The sequence below is a fragment of the Heteronotia binoei genome, chromosome 1 (assembly GCF_032191835.1).
Source record: "Heteronotia binoei isolate CCM8104 ecotype False Entrance Well chromosome 1, APGP_CSIRO_Hbin_v1, whole genome shotgun sequence".
In the NCBI taxonomy this organism is placed as follows: Eukaryota; Metazoa; Chordata; class Lepidosauria; order Squamata; family Gekkonidae; genus Heteronotia; species Heteronotia binoei.
In genome coordinates, this window is record NC_083223.1 from 56507542 (window position 1) to 56527956 (window position 20415).

At 43.4% G+C, this 20415-nt stretch overlaps 1 protein-coding gene across 6 annotated transcripts in view; it reads left to right on the forward strand.

Moving 5' to 3' along the window:
* DLGAP2 (DLG associated protein 2) overlaps positions 1 to 20415 on the forward strand; it is a 662574-nt gene that overhangs the window by 603061 nt on the left and 39098 nt on the right. For all 6 annotated transcript variants that reach the window (XM_060234802.1, XM_060234819.1, XM_060234811.1 and 3 more), the window contains one exon: positions 8447 to 8796. In XM_060234802.1, the coding sequence (XP_060090785.1) occupies positions 8447 to 8796 (350 nt within the window). The remainder of the gene's footprint in view (positions 1 to 8446; positions 8797 to 20415) is intronic.

Below are 20415 nucleotides of genomic sequence, written 5' to 3' on the forward strand. Positions count from 1 at the left end.
TTATCGTTGTCCAAGGAAGAGTGGGTGGAGCCACACTGCAAGGCTTTTGATGGTGTCCATTGCTACAACCATAACAAGCCCAACAAAACTCTCTCTCTCTCTCTCTCTCTCTGTAGCAAGGCAAAATGTTCATACCTTCACTAAAACGTTGCTACTCTTAAAAGCACTCTTTGTAGCTCTCCTGATGGTGGGAACTGCGCAAAGGAAGCTCTGGCTCTTTCTTTCCTTCCCCGAGGCACGAGGAGGAGGAGGAACCTCAGCCATTCACAGAGCCGGCGGGTTCATTAGGCAACATTTGGCAACTGCCTCAGGTGCCGGCTCTTCGGGGGCACATTGTTTCTGCTTCCTGAGGGGTTGGAGAAATTTTCTGGCCCCTCAGCAAGCAGAAACAAAGTGGGGCTTAACTTTCAGTCACCTGAGACTGAAAGTGCTGCTTTGTTTCTGCTTGCTGAGGCGTTGGAGAAATCTTCCAACCCGTTAGCAAGCAGAAACAATGCACTGGGCGCCCGGGATGGAAAGTGCCCCCTTGTTTCTGCTTGCTGAGGGATTGGTGAAATCTTCCACCCCCTTAGCAAGCAGAAACAAGGTGCCGGCGCTTACCATGAAGGTGCCGCTTGGCTTCTTTCAACCCGAAAGTGGCCTGTTGTCTTTTAAAAACTATGCTTTTGGGAGGCTTCCAAGGAAGCCTAAAAAGAGTGTAGTGCAGGGGGAAAGTGGCGGCACAGCAGCACTCTTGTGCGCCACCTGCCGCTCTCTAGTTTCCCTTATGATGAGCATGAAAAAAACCGAAGGGCAGGCAGACATGGGCCAGCAGCTGTGGGAGGAGTGCGACTTGCGCTGATGGCTCGGCGCGCACCCAGTGCAAGGCCAGGACAAAGGCGGCCTCTTCCTTGGGCAGGCACAGCACGTCATCACGCAGGTAGGAGACGAGGCAGGCCAGCAGCAGCCACTCTAGCTGCACACCCAGCCCATCAGAGCCAGCGGTGGCGTGGCGCAGAATGCTGTGGTGGGCGGCGATGGCGAGCGGTGCACACTTGAAGGTCCCAGTGAAGTCTTGCATCTCAAGCGCCATGGCCCGCTCCAGGCACAACACCAGCCAGTCCATGCGCTTGTGGAAAAAAACCCAAAAGGGAGCTGGAAGGGGGGTGCGGTGCAGGGGTCTGCCTCTAGCAGCAGAACCCTTAGTGCTGGCCCTGGCCATTCATTGGAAGGAAGAGAGGCTTGTCTCAGTAGCTCTGCAGAGTGATTAATTGAGCCTGCGAACTTAAATCACCCAGCAGAGCTATAGAGCCAAGTTCCCTCATTGGCTGAGGCTGCTCCTCCCTCCTGCTCTCTTTGGGAAAAGGGAGGGGGGAGAGGGAAAGGCTGCTTTGTTGCTCTCGCTTATCTATGAAGAAACACAAAATGGCAACTGAAAAAAGCAGGCAAAGGAAAATGAAGCAGACAACAGCCAGTTGCTGGAGGGCCTGATTGGAGCCCTCTGCGGGCCTGATCTGGCCCCCAGGCCATATGTTTGACACCCCTGGTATAGTGGTTAACGTTTCAGACTAGGATCTCAAGGCCCCATTGTGTCCTGGAAATTCACTGGGTGATGCTGGGCCAATTACACATTCTCAGCCTAATTTACTTCACTGACAGGGGCAGATAACTTTTTGATAATCAAATGATAGTGTCAAACATTCCAGTAAGACTTTTACTCAGAGATGAGCCAGTTTCTCATTCCCATGTCTCCGTGTGCTTGTTTATAATCCAGGAGACATTGCATCTTCGTCCTTAAAGAAGCACTCATAAGATCCAGTGGGGTATTAACCTCTCCAAAGGCCTCGTCTCACCTCTTATTCACACTTGCCAGGAAAATAGACATTCTGTTGAAAACTTATTGTTCCAACATAATCTCAGGTGGAGGGAGCATTTTCTCCAGTTGAAACACAAATCCTCCTGACACTGTTATAAAGGACACCTGTCTTGTGCAGTGCCGAAGGCAACTATATTTTGAAAACAAGGCATGATCGAATCTTTGATGAATGAGCCTTGTTACACAGGAAGTGTAACATGCTCCTGTGCTTTTTCAGCAATAGGTAGTAAATGAAATCTAAGTGGAATTTTATCTCTGTCAGCCTAGATGCTTTCCACTTAGGTTAGTGTTTGTATTGATTCATGAAAAGAAGGGTAATTACTGCCTTCAAATAACAGAGAATTTGTGGGGGAATTAGCATGTTGTATTGTTCTAATGTGACCTCCTTTCAGCTAAAATTTGATGCCAAATCTAAATTGTCACCACGGAGCTTTGCTACAAGTATAATTTCCAGTCTAAAGAGCCATATGGCTTCTAAGAGTTATACAGTTCTTTCAGAGACAATTCAATCAAATAGCAGGTTGGATGCAACCAGCTTTTTGACTGGTGAAAATGGATACATTGACATATGAAGCTGCCTTATACTGAATCAGACCCTTGTTCCACCAAAGTCAGTATTATCTCCTCAGACCAGCAGCGGTTCTCCAGGGTCTCAGGCTGAGGTCTTTCATATCAACCTCCTACATGACCCTTTGAACTGGAGATGCCTGGGATTGAACCTGGGACCTTCTGCATGCCAAGCAGAAGCTCTGCCAGTGAGTTACAGAACGGGTTTCTTTCAGCCACCAACAATGTCCATGAGATCTTTATGGACAAAATCCATATGGGATGGTGCACTTAAGGAAGGGAATTAGGCAAGACTGAATGGAAAAACTGGCTGGATATAACTCATAAACTGAACATTTAGCAGACTTCTGCTAAATGCTATATGAATCCAAGTTCAAGAGTGATCTTTCATACACCAGCACAACAATGAACTTTCATTGCACGAGACCAGAGCTCAATCATGGCCAGCATTCTATCTCATGCATTGGTCAACTAGTTCCTCTGGAGGTCCAACAGCAAGATGTAGAAGCCATGATCTTCCCCAAATGTCTAAATATAAGCATAGTAAATTCTACAAATTGCCAGTCTCCAAAACACTCTTTATAGTACTCAAGATTATCAAAGAACAAATTGACTTGTGAAACTGTCACACAGGAAACTTGATCCATGTTGTATTGTTTTGCTGACAATTAAAACTCAAAGCATTGCTTGAATCCTCACTAACAGAGAGAAATATCCTCGCTATTTCTTGATAACTAAGTTTTACTGATCCATACAGAGTTATAACCTTCTAAACTCATTATTTTAAATGGATTTAGAAATGTGTAACTTCATTTAAAATTGCACTGTAAGGGCGTTTTCGCACTCACCTTCAGCCGGCGCGACCCCCCTCTTCACCGCGCAGGATCTGCGCGGATTTCGCACTAAACGCCACGGAGCAGCCGGAAGAGCCGGAAACTCCCGGCGCAAAAGCCGCTCAAACGGAAACTGCCAAAAAGCAGTTTCCGTTTGAGTGGCTTTTGCGCCGGGAGTTTCCGGCTCTTCCAGCTGCTCCGCGGCGTTTAGTGCGAAATCCGCGCAGATCCTGCGCGGTGAAGAGGGGGGTCGCGCCGGCTGAAGGTGAGTGCGAAAACGGCCAAAGTGAATTAAAAGAGACCTGTGTAAACTTAAGATGCCATTAATTTAGGGTTTCGGAGGTGTTTCCCCCTCTAAATTTTACTTGTATGATAACCTAAGGAATCATCCCAATAATGGCTTCCTGACAAGGAAGAAAACACGACAGCCTGCAGGTGAGGGGTGTAATGTTTGAATGCTTCCCGATGTAAATATACTTTTTTTAAAACAAAAATTAAAACTAGGAATAAGGATCTACAAAGAGGCTCTGGGTGAATGCCCCTTGCTATCTTCCCACGCACCCAGGTAAGGGCATTCACCTTCCCCAACACACACACCTCATGGGAAGCTGATCTCTGTCATCTGGAGAGCAGTTGTAATTCTGATTGATCTCCAGCCCTCCCATGGAGATTGGCAACAGTGGTTCCTCAGGAGGAAATGGCTGATTTGGAGGGTGGTGTCTAGGGCATTGTACCTGAGGTCCCACCCCTCCTCAAACCCTACTCACTTCAGGCTCCATCCCTCAAATCTCCAGGAATCTGCTAACCTGGAATTGGCAACTGCTAAGTCACATTGGCTGTCATAGGGGGGCTGCTACTGAACAGGAGCAAGCAGCCAGGCCTAGTTAAGTCATGCCAGTCAGGTGGCATCAAGTCATGCAGGGGGTACTATTAGGTCTAGGGTAGCCAACCTCCAGGTGGTACATGAAGATCTTCTGGGGGGCATTCAGAAATGTGAATCCAAGCTGCAAACTGAAATTATGTATCTGTTGATGTTGTTCAGTTACACAGTCGATTCTGACTCTGTGGCATTATACTCAGCTGAGGGCAACATCAGTTGTCTAGCAACAACCTCTGGCTAGCAGCTTCCCCAGTGAGGAGGAGGGAGGGAGTGACAGAAAAGAGGCTGCCGTTGTGGCCTCTGAGGAAATGCTTTGTGAGGCCACCGTAGAGCAGCAGCCCTTTCTGAGGTGAGTTGATGGAGAGGACACAGAGGAGTATCTGAGATGTGTCTGTCTCTGAGGTAAGACTGTTTTGGTAGTTTGTTCAGTGTTCCTGGGCCTACAGTACATGGGGGATAGGAGAGTCAGCCAATGGGAACCCAGAGGTGGTGACTGACACATGATGGGCCAGTTATTTGTTTGACTGACACATGATGGGCCAGTTATTTTATATATATGAGGTCTATAATAGTAATATTATAGACCTCCTTTGCTATACTAGAATTATACTTGCTGCGGATTTTTTTTTCTGTAGGAGGGCATTCAGAAATGTGAATCCAAGCTGCAATCTGAAATTATGTATCTGTTGATGATGTTCAGTCACACAGTCGATTCTGACTCTTTGTGACCCCATGGACAAAGTCACGCCAGGCCCTCCTGTCTTCCACCATCCTCCTAAGTCTGCTCAGATTTGTGTTAGTTACATCAGTAATGCTGTCCAGCCATCTCATCTTTTGCCGTCTCCTTCTTTTTTTGCCTTCTGTCTTTCCTAGCATCAGAATCTTTTCCAGTGAGTGCTCCCTTCTCATTTGGTAGCCAAAGTATTTGAGCTTCAGCATCTGACCTTCCAGGGAACAGTCAGGGTTGATTTTCCTTAGGACTGACTGATTTGATCTTCTTGTAGTCCAAGAGACTCTCAAGATTCTTCTCCAGCACCACAGCTCGAAAGCATCTATTCTTCTGTGCTCGCCCTTCCTTATGGTTCAACTGTCACAGCCATACATTACTACTGGGAATACCATCGCTTTGACTATATATCTATCTGTAGGACTCTGCAACCTCATTCCATTCCATATGTGGACCAGGCCCCCAGATCAGGTTTTTAGAGTATGATTCAAAATTACTCACTCCAGCAAAGTCCCACTGATTGCAGTGGGGCTATACCAAAATGTATTTGTTTAGATATTTATTATACTGCTCTTCTCCTCAATAGAGACATGCTTTTCTCAAGCTGCTTACAACATCATTCCCTCCTATTCCTTTTCATCCACACAACAGCTCTACAAGAAAGTGACTAGCCCATGACAGAAACTGGCAAGAGCAGGGAAGGGGCTGCTGCTAAGACAGCAAGCTCCGCCCCTTCCATAATCACAGGCTCAAACAGTCCTGCTTATCTTCCTCTCTTCCTCACAGCAAAACAAATGAGTTCCTCTGGCCTAACATCCAATGCTGCTGGCTGGTTGGAACAAATAATTTAAGAGCCACATAGAATAAATGTCAGATGTTTGAGAACCACAAGAGATGAATGTCAGATCTTTGAGAGCCACAAGGGAAGGAAGGAAGGAAGGAAGGAAGGAAGGAAGGAAGGAAGGAAGGAAGGAAGGAAGGAAGGAAGGAAGGAAGGAAGGAAGGAAGGAAGGAAGGAAGGAAGGAAGGAAGGAAGGAAGGAAGGAACTTTAAATGCATTCTCCAAGCTGCCAGCCAATTGGGCAGTGGGGGGCTTCAAGATCCACACAGTATGTGTAAAAGAGCCACATGTGACCACCCCTGACTTGGACTGAGATAGGGAACAATAGACTGCCGAGCATGTAGTAGGTAGGATCATCTCGGAATTAATGGAAGAGTGATGAGGGGAAAATGGACTCTTTGTAATTTAGGGAAAGTTGAGTTGGACAAATGTGGAGTTCTGTTTTAGAGTTCAGGCAACTTACTGGTTAGTATCCTGGATAAGTAGTGGGGAGAAATTTACTGCACATTTTTATGAAAAGCTTAAGGAATCTACCAAGTGGTAAAATTCCCTTTAGTCCAGGGAAGAAGGAGATGGTACCGGTTAGTAAGGCTGAATGAAGTCCTGGTGGATACAGTGCTCCGTACTTTTGACAGGGAGACATAATATTTGACTCTATAAGGAGTCTAGATGTCATGTTGGATTCTGCCGTTGTGTTGGAAAAATAGATTAAAGTAGTGACCAAAAGCACATTTGGTCATCTCTCATAGAAATTGGCCCCATTTGGACTCGGCTGACTTGTATGCACTGATTACACTGGTTTAAAATGTATTATGCTGGCTGCCTATATATTTCCAAGGCTGAGACTCTCACATCTGCAAGATGGCATCTCTCAATATTCTCCAGTGCATTGCTTTTTTGTCACTCAGATCAAGGTTTGTGTAATGTGTCGGCACAGAAGCATATTCAGTCATTGTGTACTGAATGCAGAATGTTTTCTGCAGTGACTCCTGTATTCTGGAATGGCCTTCTTGGATGTATCATTGTAGACATCCTGATGCCATTGTGAGGCAGAGTTATTCAGAAGAATGTCCCTAATAGATGGGTAGTTGTTCTGAGCTAGCAACTTCTCAGCCAAAGCTTCGTCCAATTTATTTCTAAGGTCACCATTTTTTCTTTTTTCTAGCATGGTTCCTATATACACAGGTGAAAAGGCTGAAGAAAGTACAAGTGTTGGATTTCTGCTTCTCTTCATGCTGCTCTAGAAATCCAGGATACTTGTCATAAAATTGGCACTTCAAGTTGTTATTTTCTTTCTTTTCCTTGTAAAGATTTTTGTGCTTGTATATCTGTTTCTGATAACTTTGTTCTCACATAACTCCCATATGTCCTTTTTAATGTTTTAATTATTCCTAATAATAGTTTTAACATTGTGCAGGAGACCATCATTATATCAATGGGAAGCATTAAGATCAGAAGCAAAGTGGATGGTTTTTATGAATGACAATTGATATTTATTTAATAAGCTTTTAAAACTGTTGCTGTTCAGACTCTCTCTCTCTCTCTCTCTCTGGAACAAACAATACATTATGCTGCAGGAATGTTTAATGACATCCCCACAGCCCCTTCCCTTTGCCAAACATGCACCTGGTGCTTTGTTATGCAACAGAGAAAAGGAATTCTGAACTCTTCTGCAGCCCATTTCACCCTCACGTGTTTTACCTCATAAAACAGATTTGGAACCCCTCCCACCCTGGCCTAAAAGAGCTAGGAGTTGGCAGAAATTCAGAGATAAATGGGGAGGAAAAAGAAAGGCCCAAAATTCCTTTCCTCCTCCTTCCTTCACTCCTTCATTTCCCTCCCCCACCTCTGCAAATGAGAAAAGGCGATGGGGACTTCATTACATACAGCTGCAGTGTAAGGTGTAGTTTGCCCCTGAGAGGCTTGGAACAGTAGCAGTTTGGAAAAACCTTGTAAATAAATATCTATAGTCCCATAGCAACCTCTAAGATGCTAAAGTTGCAGTTTTTTTCCTCAGTAAGATTCTTCCAGTGCGTTGCATTTGGCCCTGCTAGTCTGCACAAAGCGTGAGAATGCCATCCCCTTTTCACTAGGAGGCGAACTAATTTTTAACAGAATTTTTAAAAGTATCACAGTTCTTTCACCAGTTTTCTTTCTCTCACACAAATAACATTGACATGATTTTCTTAACTATTTCCTCTGACACAAATTTTAATTTATGGGAGTCCTGTTGGCATTTAGTCCAGACCTTACAAAATTACTTTCATGTCACAGTTCTTTTACAATTGATCTGAAATTGGTTTTTGTCACTGCAGAGTCCTTGTCAACTTTGACCAGGAATGTGCTTATGTTCCCTTGTCAGGAAGCACCAGTCAATGATTATCTATGTACACAGTCCAGATTTTTGACCCTCCCTCTCTATGCGTAAACTGATTCATGTAAATTCTTTGCCAACTCCTTTTTCTTTTCTTTACTGTGCCTAGGGCTTCTAATTGGAGAACAAAAAGACATTCCTAGTCACTGTTTCTGTTTGAAATAAAATGAACCTGTTGCTATGGCTACAGTTCTCCATATGACAGAGGATTTATGCTGATTGTAAGGTTTATAGATAACTATACTTTGTAACTCCTTCCCTTTTTTTTAGTCGCATAATCTGTCTTTTACCATTTGCCACCTCCCATGAATCACAATGTGACTTGTTATTAATCATGTTTTCTCTCCTCTTTCTTGATTCTCTTCATAGCTGTAACATACACAAGTTACAAAAAAACGCCACCGCCTGTACCCCCTCGTACCACCTCTAAGCCACTTATCTCAGTTACAGCACAGAGCAGCACAGAATCAACGCAGGACGCCTATCATGATAGCCGAACTCAGAGGATTTCCCCATGGCCTCAAGATGGGCGAGGGATGTACAACTCTACAGACAGTTTGGATAGTAACAAGGCCATGAACCTTGCCATGGAAACTGCAGCTGCCCAGCGCCATGTGTCTGAGAGCCATAGTACCTCAGCGCGAACCAGCGACAAGGCCATCCTAGTGACAAAAGCTGAGGAGTTCCTTAAGAGTCGGCGTTCCTCTATAGGGATTCAGGTAGCCTGTCATTAACATCTGTTCTATGATGAGTTATTTGCCTCGGTTCTGTAAATAGCACTAAATGAGTCATTTGGCTTCAGTGGCTCTTCATAACCTGACAAACAGTCCCTGTCTGCTTAGCATTAATTTGAATTCACATCATGGCAATGTAGCCAGGCAGAAAAGTGTTCAGCTAACATGCAATACATGGAAATAAAACAAATGAATATATCTTCAGGATATTTTTGGGCAGGTTACCTGTCTTTAATGTTCACTATGACAATTATACTGCATGGGCACTGTTGTATGATCTGTTCACTTCTCTGTTTTTCTGAGAATTCACAGTTCTTCACATAGGGTCCTGCTGCCAGTAATATTATTCAGTATAGTCCGGTGGTTCTCAAACTGGGGTTGAGGCCTCAAAAGTGCATTACTACTCTCTCATCAAATGGGGAGGGAAGGGCAAGGCCAGAAGTTGACAGAAAGACAGAGTAAAATGTCCTTCTAAGCTCATTGACATCAGTGGACATCAAAGTGGACATCACATTTCAGAGAGCTCTGAGAGAGAGCAGAGAAGCTCTGAGAGAGAGCAGAGAAATAGTGCTATAAAGGTGAGGTTTGGCTTTCTAAGCAGCTGGGGAAGTTGCTGAGAATTTCTGTGTTTGTGTGACTGCTGAAAATTCTGAGTTTGTGGTTGCTGGGGAACTGCTGTCTGTTTGGTTTGAGTGGGTTGAAGGTGATCGAAGGTGATTGTTGCTGATTGATTAGGAGTAGCTATGTTCCCCACCCTCTTTGCATTATTAAGCTGAGCCTTGCCAGAGGCGTGAGAGCTAAAGGGCTCTTGGCCTGGGGGCTCTGTAAAAACCAGGAACCCAGATCCCTATTTCCTTGTGTTTCCAATAAGGTAAGTTGACCCTCCAGAAGGAGAGCCACATAAACAAACAGGATTTAAAAGGGGACTGTATATTTTTGGATAAAGCTGTCAAGAAAGTAGAATGCCAGCAGGGGGGTGGGGGCTTTCCAGTGTTTTGCACTGAGTGTCACATGTATGACTATCTGCCGACGCACAGAAGTCTTGGATGTGTGCTTGATGCAAGGAGCTCCTGGTCCTCAGGGAACGAGTTTGTACCCTTGAGGCCTAGGTGACTGACCTGGAGAAGCAGAGACAGTCAGTTAGGCACTCAAAGAAGACTCTTGGGGACGTATTAGATGAGCCCCACTCTGAACGTGGCAGCCCCGTTGCTGCCAGGGAGCGTGAGGGTCAAGAGGGAACAGGGCACCGTGCTGAGGATAAAGGGAATGTGCCCTCAGAAGGGACCTCTTCTTCAGTTGGTGAGCGGGTATCCTTTCATGCCAAGGAACCATCCCTGGGCAGGGAGAGAGGGGGAGTCTTGGTAGTTGGTGATTTGATCCTTAGGCAAGTAGACAGCTGGGTGGCAAAACCACGTACTGACCGTATGGTGACTTGCCTGCCTGGTGCAAAGGTAGCGGACATTACGCGTGTAGTAGATAGGCTGGTAGACAGTGCTGGGGAGGAGCCAGTGGTCATGGTGCATGTTGGCACCAATGATGTGGGGAAATGCAGTCATGAGGTCCTGGAGGAAAAATTTAGGCTGCTAGACAGGAGACTTAAGGCCAGGACCTCCAAGGTAGCCTTCTCAGAAGTGCTACCTGTTCCATGTGCAGGGCTGGAGAGACAGGAACAAATTAGAAGTCTCAACATGTGGATGAGACGATGGTGTAGGGAGGAAGGGTTTAAGTTTGTTAGGCATTGGAATGCTTTCTGGAACAAGCAGGAGCTGTACAAGAGACGGTCTCCACTTGTCCCCAGATGGAACCAGTTGCTGGCGCTTAAAATCAAAAAGGTGGCAAAGCAGTTTTTGAACTAAATCTTGGGGGAAAGCCGACAGGAGATTAAATGTCTCTGGTTCGGGAGGACTCATCTCAAAGAGATGAAGGGTTAGCTCTTACTTTTCTACCAGGTAATGGATCAGAGTTGTCCACTGAGATGGTGATAAACAGTATGGAGTGTCTGCCAAAGTCTCGAGGTGGCAGGAGGAAGGTTGCGGACCTAACTTGCATGGGAAATTATAGATGTTTATATACAAATGCTAGAAGTGTTCAAAGTAAAATTGGTGAGTTGGAATGTTTAGTGCTGGGGGAAAACGTAGACATTGTGGGAATTTCAGAAACTTGATGGAATGAGGAGAATCAGTGGGACACGGTGATTCCTGGATATAAGATATCGGAAGGATAGGGAGGGAAGGATTGGAGGTGGGGCGGCTCTGTATGTCAGAGAGGGTATACAGTCCAGTAAGACTGAGGTCAGAGAATTAGAGTCCCTTCTAGAAATGCTTTGGGTCGAAATAGAGGGCCCAAAAGGTAATTTAACTATGGGAGTTTGTTATCGCAACCAAATCAAAAGACAGAGGACGATTATAATACGATGGAAGGATTAAAGATAGCGGCTAAACATAAAAACTGTGTCGTAATTGGTGATTTTAACTACCCGCAGATTGATTGGGTCAATACGTGTTCAGGTTGAGAGAAATAGATATAGTTTCTAGATGCTCTCAATGACTGTGCTATGGAGCAGATGGTCACAGAACCTACCAGGGGTGGGGCGATCCTGGATTTGGTCCTAAGTAATGCCCAAGACTTGGTGAGAGATGTAAAAGTGATTGTACCACTTGGAAGCAGTGACCATAACGTTATTGATTTCACCATTTGCATAAATAGGGAGTTGCCCCAAAAGACCAGCACAACCATGTTTAACTTTAAAAGGCGTAAATTCTCTGAGATGAGGCGGCATGTGAAGAGGAAATTGAAAGGAAAGGTAAATACAGTCAAAACCCTTGGGGAAGCTTGGAGGCTATTTAAAACTACAATCCTAGAAGCTCAGATAAAATATATACCACAAGTTAGGAAAGGCACAAACAGGTATAAGAAAAGGCGTGCATGGTTAACAAACAAAGTAATGGAAACTGTAAAAGGTAAGGACTCTTTTAAGCGCTGGAAAGCTAGTCCAAGTGAAATTAATAAAAGGGAACACAGGCTGTGGCAAATCAAATGCAAGACTGTGATCAGGCAGGCAAAAAGGGACTATGAGGAGCATATTGCAAAAAAACATAAAGACCAACAATAAAAATTTCTTCAAATGTATTAGAAACAGGAAACCAGCCAGGGAGGCAGTGGGGCCCTTGGATGACCAAGGGGTAAAAGGATTACTGAAGGAAATGGCTGAGAAGTTGAATGCATTTTTTGCCTCCGTCTTCAATGTGGAAGATGAGAAGTGTTTGCCCGCTCCAGTACCACTTATTTTGGAAGGGATGTTGAAAGACCTGAGTCAGATTGAGGTGACAAGAGAGGAGGTCCTACAACTGATAGACGAATTAAAATCTAATAAGTCACCAGGTCCGGATGGCATACATCCAAGAGTTCTGAAAGAACTCAAAGTTGAACTTGTGGATCTCCTGACAAAAATATGTAATCTTTCATTGAAATCTGCCTCTGTTCCTGAAGATTGGAAGGTAGCCAGTGTTACCCCCATCTTTAAAAAGGGTTCCAGAGGAGATCCAGGAAATTACAGGCCAGTCAGTCTGACTTCAATACTGGGAAAGTTGGTAGAAACCATTATCAAGGACAGAATGAGTAGGCACATTGATGAACATGAGTTATTTAGGAAGACTCAGCATGGGTTCTGTAAGGGAAGATCTTGCCTCACTAACCTGTTACAGTTCTTTGAGGGGGTGAACAAACATGTGAACAAAGGAGATCCAATAGATGTCGTTTACCTTGACTTCCAGAAAGGTTTTGATAAAGTTCCTCATCAAAGGCTCCTTAGTAAGCTCGAGAGTCATGGAGTAAAAGGACACGTCCTCTTGTGGATCAAAAACTGGCTAATTAATAGGAAGCAGAGAGTGAGTATAAATGGGCAGTCTTCGCAGTGGAGGACGATAAGCAGTGGGGTGCCGCAGGGCTCAGTACTGGGTCCCATGCTCTTTAAGTTATTCATAAATAATTTGAAGTTGGGAGTAAGCAGTGAAGTGGCCAAGTTTGCAGATGACACTAAATTGTTCAGGGTGGTGAGAACCAGAGAGGAGTGTGAGGCACTCCAAAAGGATCTGTTGAGGCTGGGTGAGTGGGCGTCAACATGGCAGATGAGGTTCAGTGTGGCCAAGTGCAAAGTAATGCACATTGGGGCCAAGAATCCCAGCTACAAATACAAGTTGATGGGTTGTGAACTGGCAGAGACTGACCATGAGAGAGATCTTGATGTCGTGGTAGATAACTCACTGAAAATGTCAAGACAGTGTGCGATTGCAATAAAAAAGGCCAACGCCATGCTGGGAATTATTAGGAAGGGAATTGAAAACAAATCAGCCAGTATCATAATGCTCCTGTATAAATCGATGGTGCGATCTCATTTGGAATACTGTGTACAATTCTGGTCACCGCACCTCAGAAAGGATAATATAGCATTGGAAAAAGTGCAGAAAAGGGCGACTAGAATGATTAAAGGTTTGGAACACTTTCCCTATGAAGAAAAGTTAAAATGCTTGGGGCTCTTTAGCTTGGAGAAACATCGACTGCGGGGTGACATGAACAGAGGTTTACAAGATTATGCATGGGATGGAGAAAGTAGAGAAAGAAGTACTTTTCTCCCTTTCTCACAATACAAGAACTCGTGGGCATTCAATGAAATTGCTGAGCAGTCAGGTTAAAATGGATAAAAGGAAGTACTTCTTCACCCAAAGGGTGATTAACATGTGGAATTCTCTGCGTGTGTGTGTGTATATATATATATATATATATATATATATATATATATATATATATATATATATATATAGTGGCCACTGTGTGACACAGAGTGTTGGACTGAATGGGCCATTGGCCTGATCCAACATGGCTTCTCTTATGTTCTTATGTTCTGTTTAGGGTTGGATTGCACCATAAATGACAAATTTGGTTTACCTTTGCATAAGGAGTATGATGGCCCTGAAATGCAGTTTGTTGCTAATCTTAATAAATACTAAACATGAAAAAATTCAATATGAAATCTCACATTAGTGAACATTAATCATGTTATGTTGGGGAAGGGGAAAGTAGCGTAGAGTTCCTTTGCCAGAGGGTCCTATTGCTATAGTTAAATGTTCTTGGTTTTGACCCTAAAGGAAAGGTTATCATGGCTTATTCTGACTGCCCTTCCCTTTTTCACCCCTAAAAGAAGACTACAGGACTTGAAGGAGTTATTGCAGACATATTCTTTATGATAGAACTTGAAAATTTAGCCCAGTGGACTGGTGCTTAAAACCTTTGATATTGTTTGAATTTTATTTCTTTATTATTTGTTTTATCCTGCCCTTCTAACAAATTTAGAGTGCATAGTTCTCTCTTCCTCCATTTTATCCTCGTAATAGGCCTGTAAGGCCATTAATTTAAGAGTTATTGGTCCAGGATTCCCCTCTGAACTTCATGGCTGGGTGGAGACTTGAGGTCAGTAAACCTCCTAGCCTGAGGCAAATGTTATGGAAAAGGAAGCAAGAACTAGGTCTTTTTCGTTCTCTTTCAATGCTCTAACTACAATACACCCTGGCTCAGTAGTTCTTATTGCTAAGACAAGAAATGTTGTTCACTATATAATACAATGTGTTATTACGATAACGTATTAAACTATAGTGTACGACATTTCTGGTTTGCCTAGGTGTATGAGGTTATTCAGGTGATTAATTCACAAAGTTAATTCACTGTGCAGAGTTCACAACGGGTTTTCAAGTAGCTGTCAGTTTACTTCATCAGTGGTCACAAAAAGGTACTAGAAAATAACTGACAATTAATTAGAGGTAGTCCGGGTGACCCTATAAAGATTCAAGGTTCTCTGAAGCAAGAGGAGCATAAAAATGATCCCTAAATATTTGATTAATGTCATTAGGTTCAGCTCATCCGTTAGGAAGGCACATTTGCATCTTTTGACCTTGTACCTGAGTAGCACGGCAGCAGCAATTCCCCAGATAGCGCAGCTCTTTCGACCCCATCTCAGACTGAATGGAGGATGGAGTCACCCTGTTAAAAACCCTCCTCATTAAGTGGAATTAGTGTCCCTTTTAAACAAAAGCCATTCTACTGACAATAATTACTTCAAGTTTCAGGAGCTGCCACAAAAAGCTTCCTGAGTAGGTTTGTATAAATTTAAAGAGATCTTCTAAAAGTACTTTCCAGGGGTTGGCAACATGAAATTTCATATAAAATCCAAGGTCCTTAAAATGTGTTTGAGTTTGGACAGAAACCTGCCTATCCACCTCTGTCAAATGACTCTGCTATAGCTAGTGTATAGATGCCTAGAATGCAGTTTAGCATCAGCACAAAATGTTCAGGTCAGCTTTTCCCACCTCCCAATTGCTGAGGCAGTAATTAAAAATTGGACCTGTAATGATTCACACTGCAGTATACTGCAATGAAGGATGAGATGGGGTTTATAAAAGGGGGGGAGGCTTTGACAGATAATAATGAAAAGCACCTGATAGTGAGAGTTGCTAAAGACAAATTTCCTGCTCGAACAGGAAAGATGATGGTGGGTGTTCACATGTGCTTCTTACAGAGATTTGGTCCAAAACTGCTACTGTATTAGCATGTCCTTCCCATCTCTGTTCCAGCCCAGTTAAAACAGAGATTTGCTATTGTCTCATCTAAGGTGATGACTTTTGCAATGACTGTATCTTGACTTTTTACTTGGTGTTTTTGGTTTGTGTGCTCACAAAATCTCTCAATACGTTTGTTCAACAATTTACACCGATACAGTCAAATCTCTATAGCAACAGGGTATTTGATGTTCAGCCTTTATTGCATGCTTTCAAGAACACTAAACGACAAACATTGTTTGTCAACGTTTGGGCTCTAAAAAGACTGAACTGTACATTTGCAATAGCACAATGACTTCCTTGCTATTTCTTTAGCAAATAATTCCATTGAAAATATTGGTCCCCAGGGTTGGTAGCATCCTTGAAATAATGAACCTGGAAATAGGCACTGAAATAACTAGAGTCAACTTTATTAACAGCTGACCTGCAAGAAGAAAACTTATTTTTGGAAATTTCTTCTCAAATCACAATGCACGTTTCCTTCAAGTTGCTCCTCTAGAGATAACTTCCCCATGCCTTTGAATGCAAGTTAAGCCCACCCTGGTTCAGATCTCAGCTCAGCTAGTTTCTCTGCCTTTACTCTCACTGCCTGTAGATCAGCTAGAGTGCCAGGAGGGACCAGCCCCACCAGTGAGTCAGCCTCAGTATTCACTGACGCTGCCCAGCCCATCAGAGAGTTCTCTCATCCATTTCCTTTGGACCAGCCAGCCATAAGGTTTGGTCTATGTATACCTCAGGGTTTGAATGTTCTTTCTTCCTCTAACTTCCAGCTAATTTTGAAGGCCCTGGTAAGTACAATCAAATCCTCAATCCTTGCATTATGTTCAAGGATTGCTAGATAATTTCCCAAAGTTCTGGGCACTAAACCCCTCTCCCTAAGGCTCACATAAATTGCATGCAATGCTTCATTGATCTGGTCCAATCTTTTGCCAGTCATACGTAGGCCTACAATCCTGGAACTTTCTACAATATCAGCAGCTGGCTCTAGAACCAATGATGGGAAGTCTGCACAGCACCTGACGCATTGTTCTGGCTTCCCACTTGCCACAGATGCTATTTGTCCAAAGTACTCTTTCTAGAATAAAATACTGAATCCATTATTTATGCCATGCAAGAAAGAAGATATTGTGCTTAAGACACTGTAGAACAAAAGCCAAAACCAGTCCCTTAGCCTTTGGCGAGCTTGAAGTCTGAGACTAAAATACATGCGTGGAAGAGATGTTATTATTCTAGAATTTCACTGTAATAGGTCATCGTGTCAGCCCAGAGGGGTTTTCTGTAGTCAATTTCAACTACTTATGTTTGCGCCATTTATAGAAGAAAACCTGTTTTGCCATATCTTTTGCCATGATTGCAACAAATTAAAGTAGCATGACTTTTTACTTTTAAACCCAGTTGTTTTGTAAACCCACAAGGATGGTTTTACCAATAATAGCTGCACTTAGAACACCTGAATTTAACAGTTTTATTTGCATATTCATTAGATTAAATACACTCGTAGCTTTCACATTAAATAACGGTGAGGTGCCACTGAACTGCACCTGTATACATTTCCACTAATAGCAGGATAGTTAATTACTGAATTTCTTAAATTCATGCTCCAATTTAACATGGGGTGTAAATGAACAGTAGTGGCATGGAGGAAGCAGATTAAGCTTCAGGCAGTGACTTACTATAACTCTTACTCTGTTCATTTAAAGCTTGTGGCGCTGAAGGAAGAAATCAACTGCCAATTCTAGTAAGAATTCCACATCGGTCAGTTATAGAGATCACCTAAGCAGAGAAATCATAATGACATATCTTCTAGTCCACAATAAGGTTGCAATGCCAAGTAGGGAAACCTTGAAATAAATTTCTATTTTATAAATCCTGCAGCATACTTTGAACATTTACTGGAGTGGATCCTCTCCATATTCCTTCCCCTCCGCTGAGCAAGGTTTGACACTTTCCCCTAGCCTAAGACATCTTCCAGTTTAAGTAACTCTTTCCTCCAATGGACATGTAGTGTATCTTCTCTGACCACTTAAGTCTCCTACAACCAGGTATGACATCCTCTGCAAAGTCTTGGACTGGTTTAGATAATATAGTATCACTGGTAATCAGAAGCAAATGTAAAGGACAGTGGTCACTCAAAGTAAGATCTAAGATCTCAAACCTAGTCATAAAATTCATTAGAGCTGGAGATACTACAGTGTGTTTGCTCTTGTTCTAATCTTGGGATAGTATTATCCACACATTGCATGACAGCTGAGGCACATGTGCGTTCAGTTAGAATTCCTCACATGAAATAAGAACGCACACAGGAAGCAGCTTTATACTGAATCAGACCATTGGTCCATTAATGTCAGTACTGTCTACTCAGGCTCGCACCAGCTCTCCAGTGTCTCAGGTAGTGGTCTTTCACGTTACCTACTGCCTTGACCTTTTAACTGGAGAGACCAGATATTAAACCTGGGACCTTCAGCATACAAAGTGGAGGGTCTTCTACTGAGCCACATCTGCTCCCCACAAGAATTATGTGAGGGGGAGCTTCCCTAAACCTTGAGGTACATGTTATAGGAAATTTCAGTTATTGCTCCCTGGCATATGGTTATTGCAAGTTTGTGGATCCATCCCATACACATGGTAAGTTTGCTTTAAAAAGCACATCTGTTTTTCTTACCATCTCTAACCTGGATTGCCCAGTTTAGTCAGATCTTGGAAGCTTAGCAGAGTCAACCATGGTTAGTACTTGGATGGGAGACCGCCATCTAGGAATGTTACACAGAGTCAGGCAATGGCAAATCTAAGTCTGCTTTGACTTGATGGCACTTTCCACCACCATTTCTATAACCCAGCTTTCAGGTAGCTAAAATACAAATGTAATAAATAAAAATATAATAATTCATTCTAAAAATGTCTGTGTTATTTTCCATACTAGTTATTAAGGTTGCCTGACATATGCCGGGAGCAAGAAGTCTCCTGATCTCAGCTCCTGTTGCCTGCTGCAGCTCTAGCAAACAGCAGGAGGGGGGGGGGGACAAAAAGGAAATAAAATAGGTGTGATGCCTAGGAATTGCCAGAAACTTTGTGGTAGTGATGTAATGGAAGTAACACAATGCTGTCATGCCAATGGCCTCTGGCAGGCAATTCTACTAGCTATGGTTAATAAATTTGTCACTGACAATGTGTCAGATATTGTCAGGACAGTTTTCTAGGAACCAAGCAGAATTATCATGGGTTTTAAATTATATCCTGTCATTTCATGTATTCTTTTAAATATTATTGTCAATGATCAGATATATATTTTACAGACCCACCAAAAAAGCATAAAAACTGCTATTATGGTGCCATTTTATCTTTCTAAAAAAGGTCTGATAATCATAGTAAGTTTTTTTTTCCTGGTGTAATGGAATTAAATAACAGCATTGATAATCTTTAACACTGGTAAAAATAGAATATAGTAGGTTCCAAAAATATGTGTCTATACTTCCTTTTTCATTTCCTCCTAGTGTTGCCTGAACTTTAGTTACTCACATTCTTCTAATTGTAGCAAATTAGACCTATAAACCTTTGGTGGATTAGAAGCAGGTTAAACAACAGGAAGCATAAAGTAGGAATAAATAGGCAGTTCTCATAATAGAGGACATCAAGAACTGGGCTCCTGCAGAGATCAGTATTGGTACTGGTGCTATAAATCTGTTCAGAAATTATCTAGAAGTGGGGATAAGGAGCAAAGTAATTCTGCAGATTATACTGCATTAGCAACCAAAGAGATCCAGGGGCTGTAGTATCTTCTTAGGAAAAGCTAATGAGTTTGGGCTTTTAAAATTTAAAGAAAAGACAACTAAGGGAAGATGTGATCGAGATCTATAAAATTACAAATGGGCTTCTATGAGACTCGCAGGAGGGAATCCCATCTCCCCTCCACTCTCTCGCCAAGCCCAGCATGGCCCATGGACTCTCCAGCAGATTCTGCTGGGCCCAGCATGGCTCCCATGCTTTCCCTGGGCTGCTGAACCCAGCACGGCTCCGGAGCTGTGCATCTACTGCTGCCAGGCCCAGCATGGAGCCCCGGGGTGCACTACAGCTGCTGCTGGGGCCGGTGTAACCCCATGCTCGCCCTCGGCTGTGCCACTGCTGGGCCCAGTATGGTTCCCAGGCTTTCTGCAAGCCACTGGCAGTTTCAGCACAGCCTCCAGGCTCTCCCTGAGTGGCACTGCTGCTGTTGGGCCTACTGCATTTCTCAGGCTGTGCAGTCACAGCCACTGGAGACAGGATGGAACCCCAGGCTGCACTGCTGCTTGACCCAGCATGGTTCCCAGGTTCCTTCAACTGCCAGAGATAAGTATGTTCTCTGCACTGATGCAGAGAACACTATTTTAGTTTGGGAGCAATCTAAACCCCTGCCCCCATTATATTTTTGTAAATATTTAAGATTTTTCTGCAAACTTATAGGATCCCTGAGTTGTCAGAAAAATCTTTTTAGCATCCACCTGGCCCCAGTCCATGAATTTAGATACCCTTAGGTGGGGGCTAGAGTTCACTAATAGATGCATGAGTTGGAGAAACTGGAGAAAGATCTCTCTCTCATAATACTGGAACTCACAGGCACCCAGTGAAGGGCAGTAAATCCCAATCAAACAAAAGGCAGTACTTATTTACTCCAAGAATACTTAGTGTGTGGCATTCACTTCCTCAAGATGTATTAATGGCCACCAATTGGACTGGCTTTAAATGGGATTAATCCAGTTCTTTGCTTGTTGCTTGGGTTGCCAAGTCTAATTCAAGAAATTCTGGGGACTTTGGAGGTGGAGCCAGGAGACTTTGGTAGTGGAGCCAGGAGACGTTGGGGGCGAAGCCAGGAGCAAGGGTGTGACAAGCATAATTGAACTCCAAGGGAGTTCTGGCCATCACATTTGAAGGAACAGCACACCTTTTTAAATGCCTTCCTTCCATAGAAAATAATGGAGGATAAGGGCACCTTCTTTTGGGGCTCATAGAATTGGACCCCCTG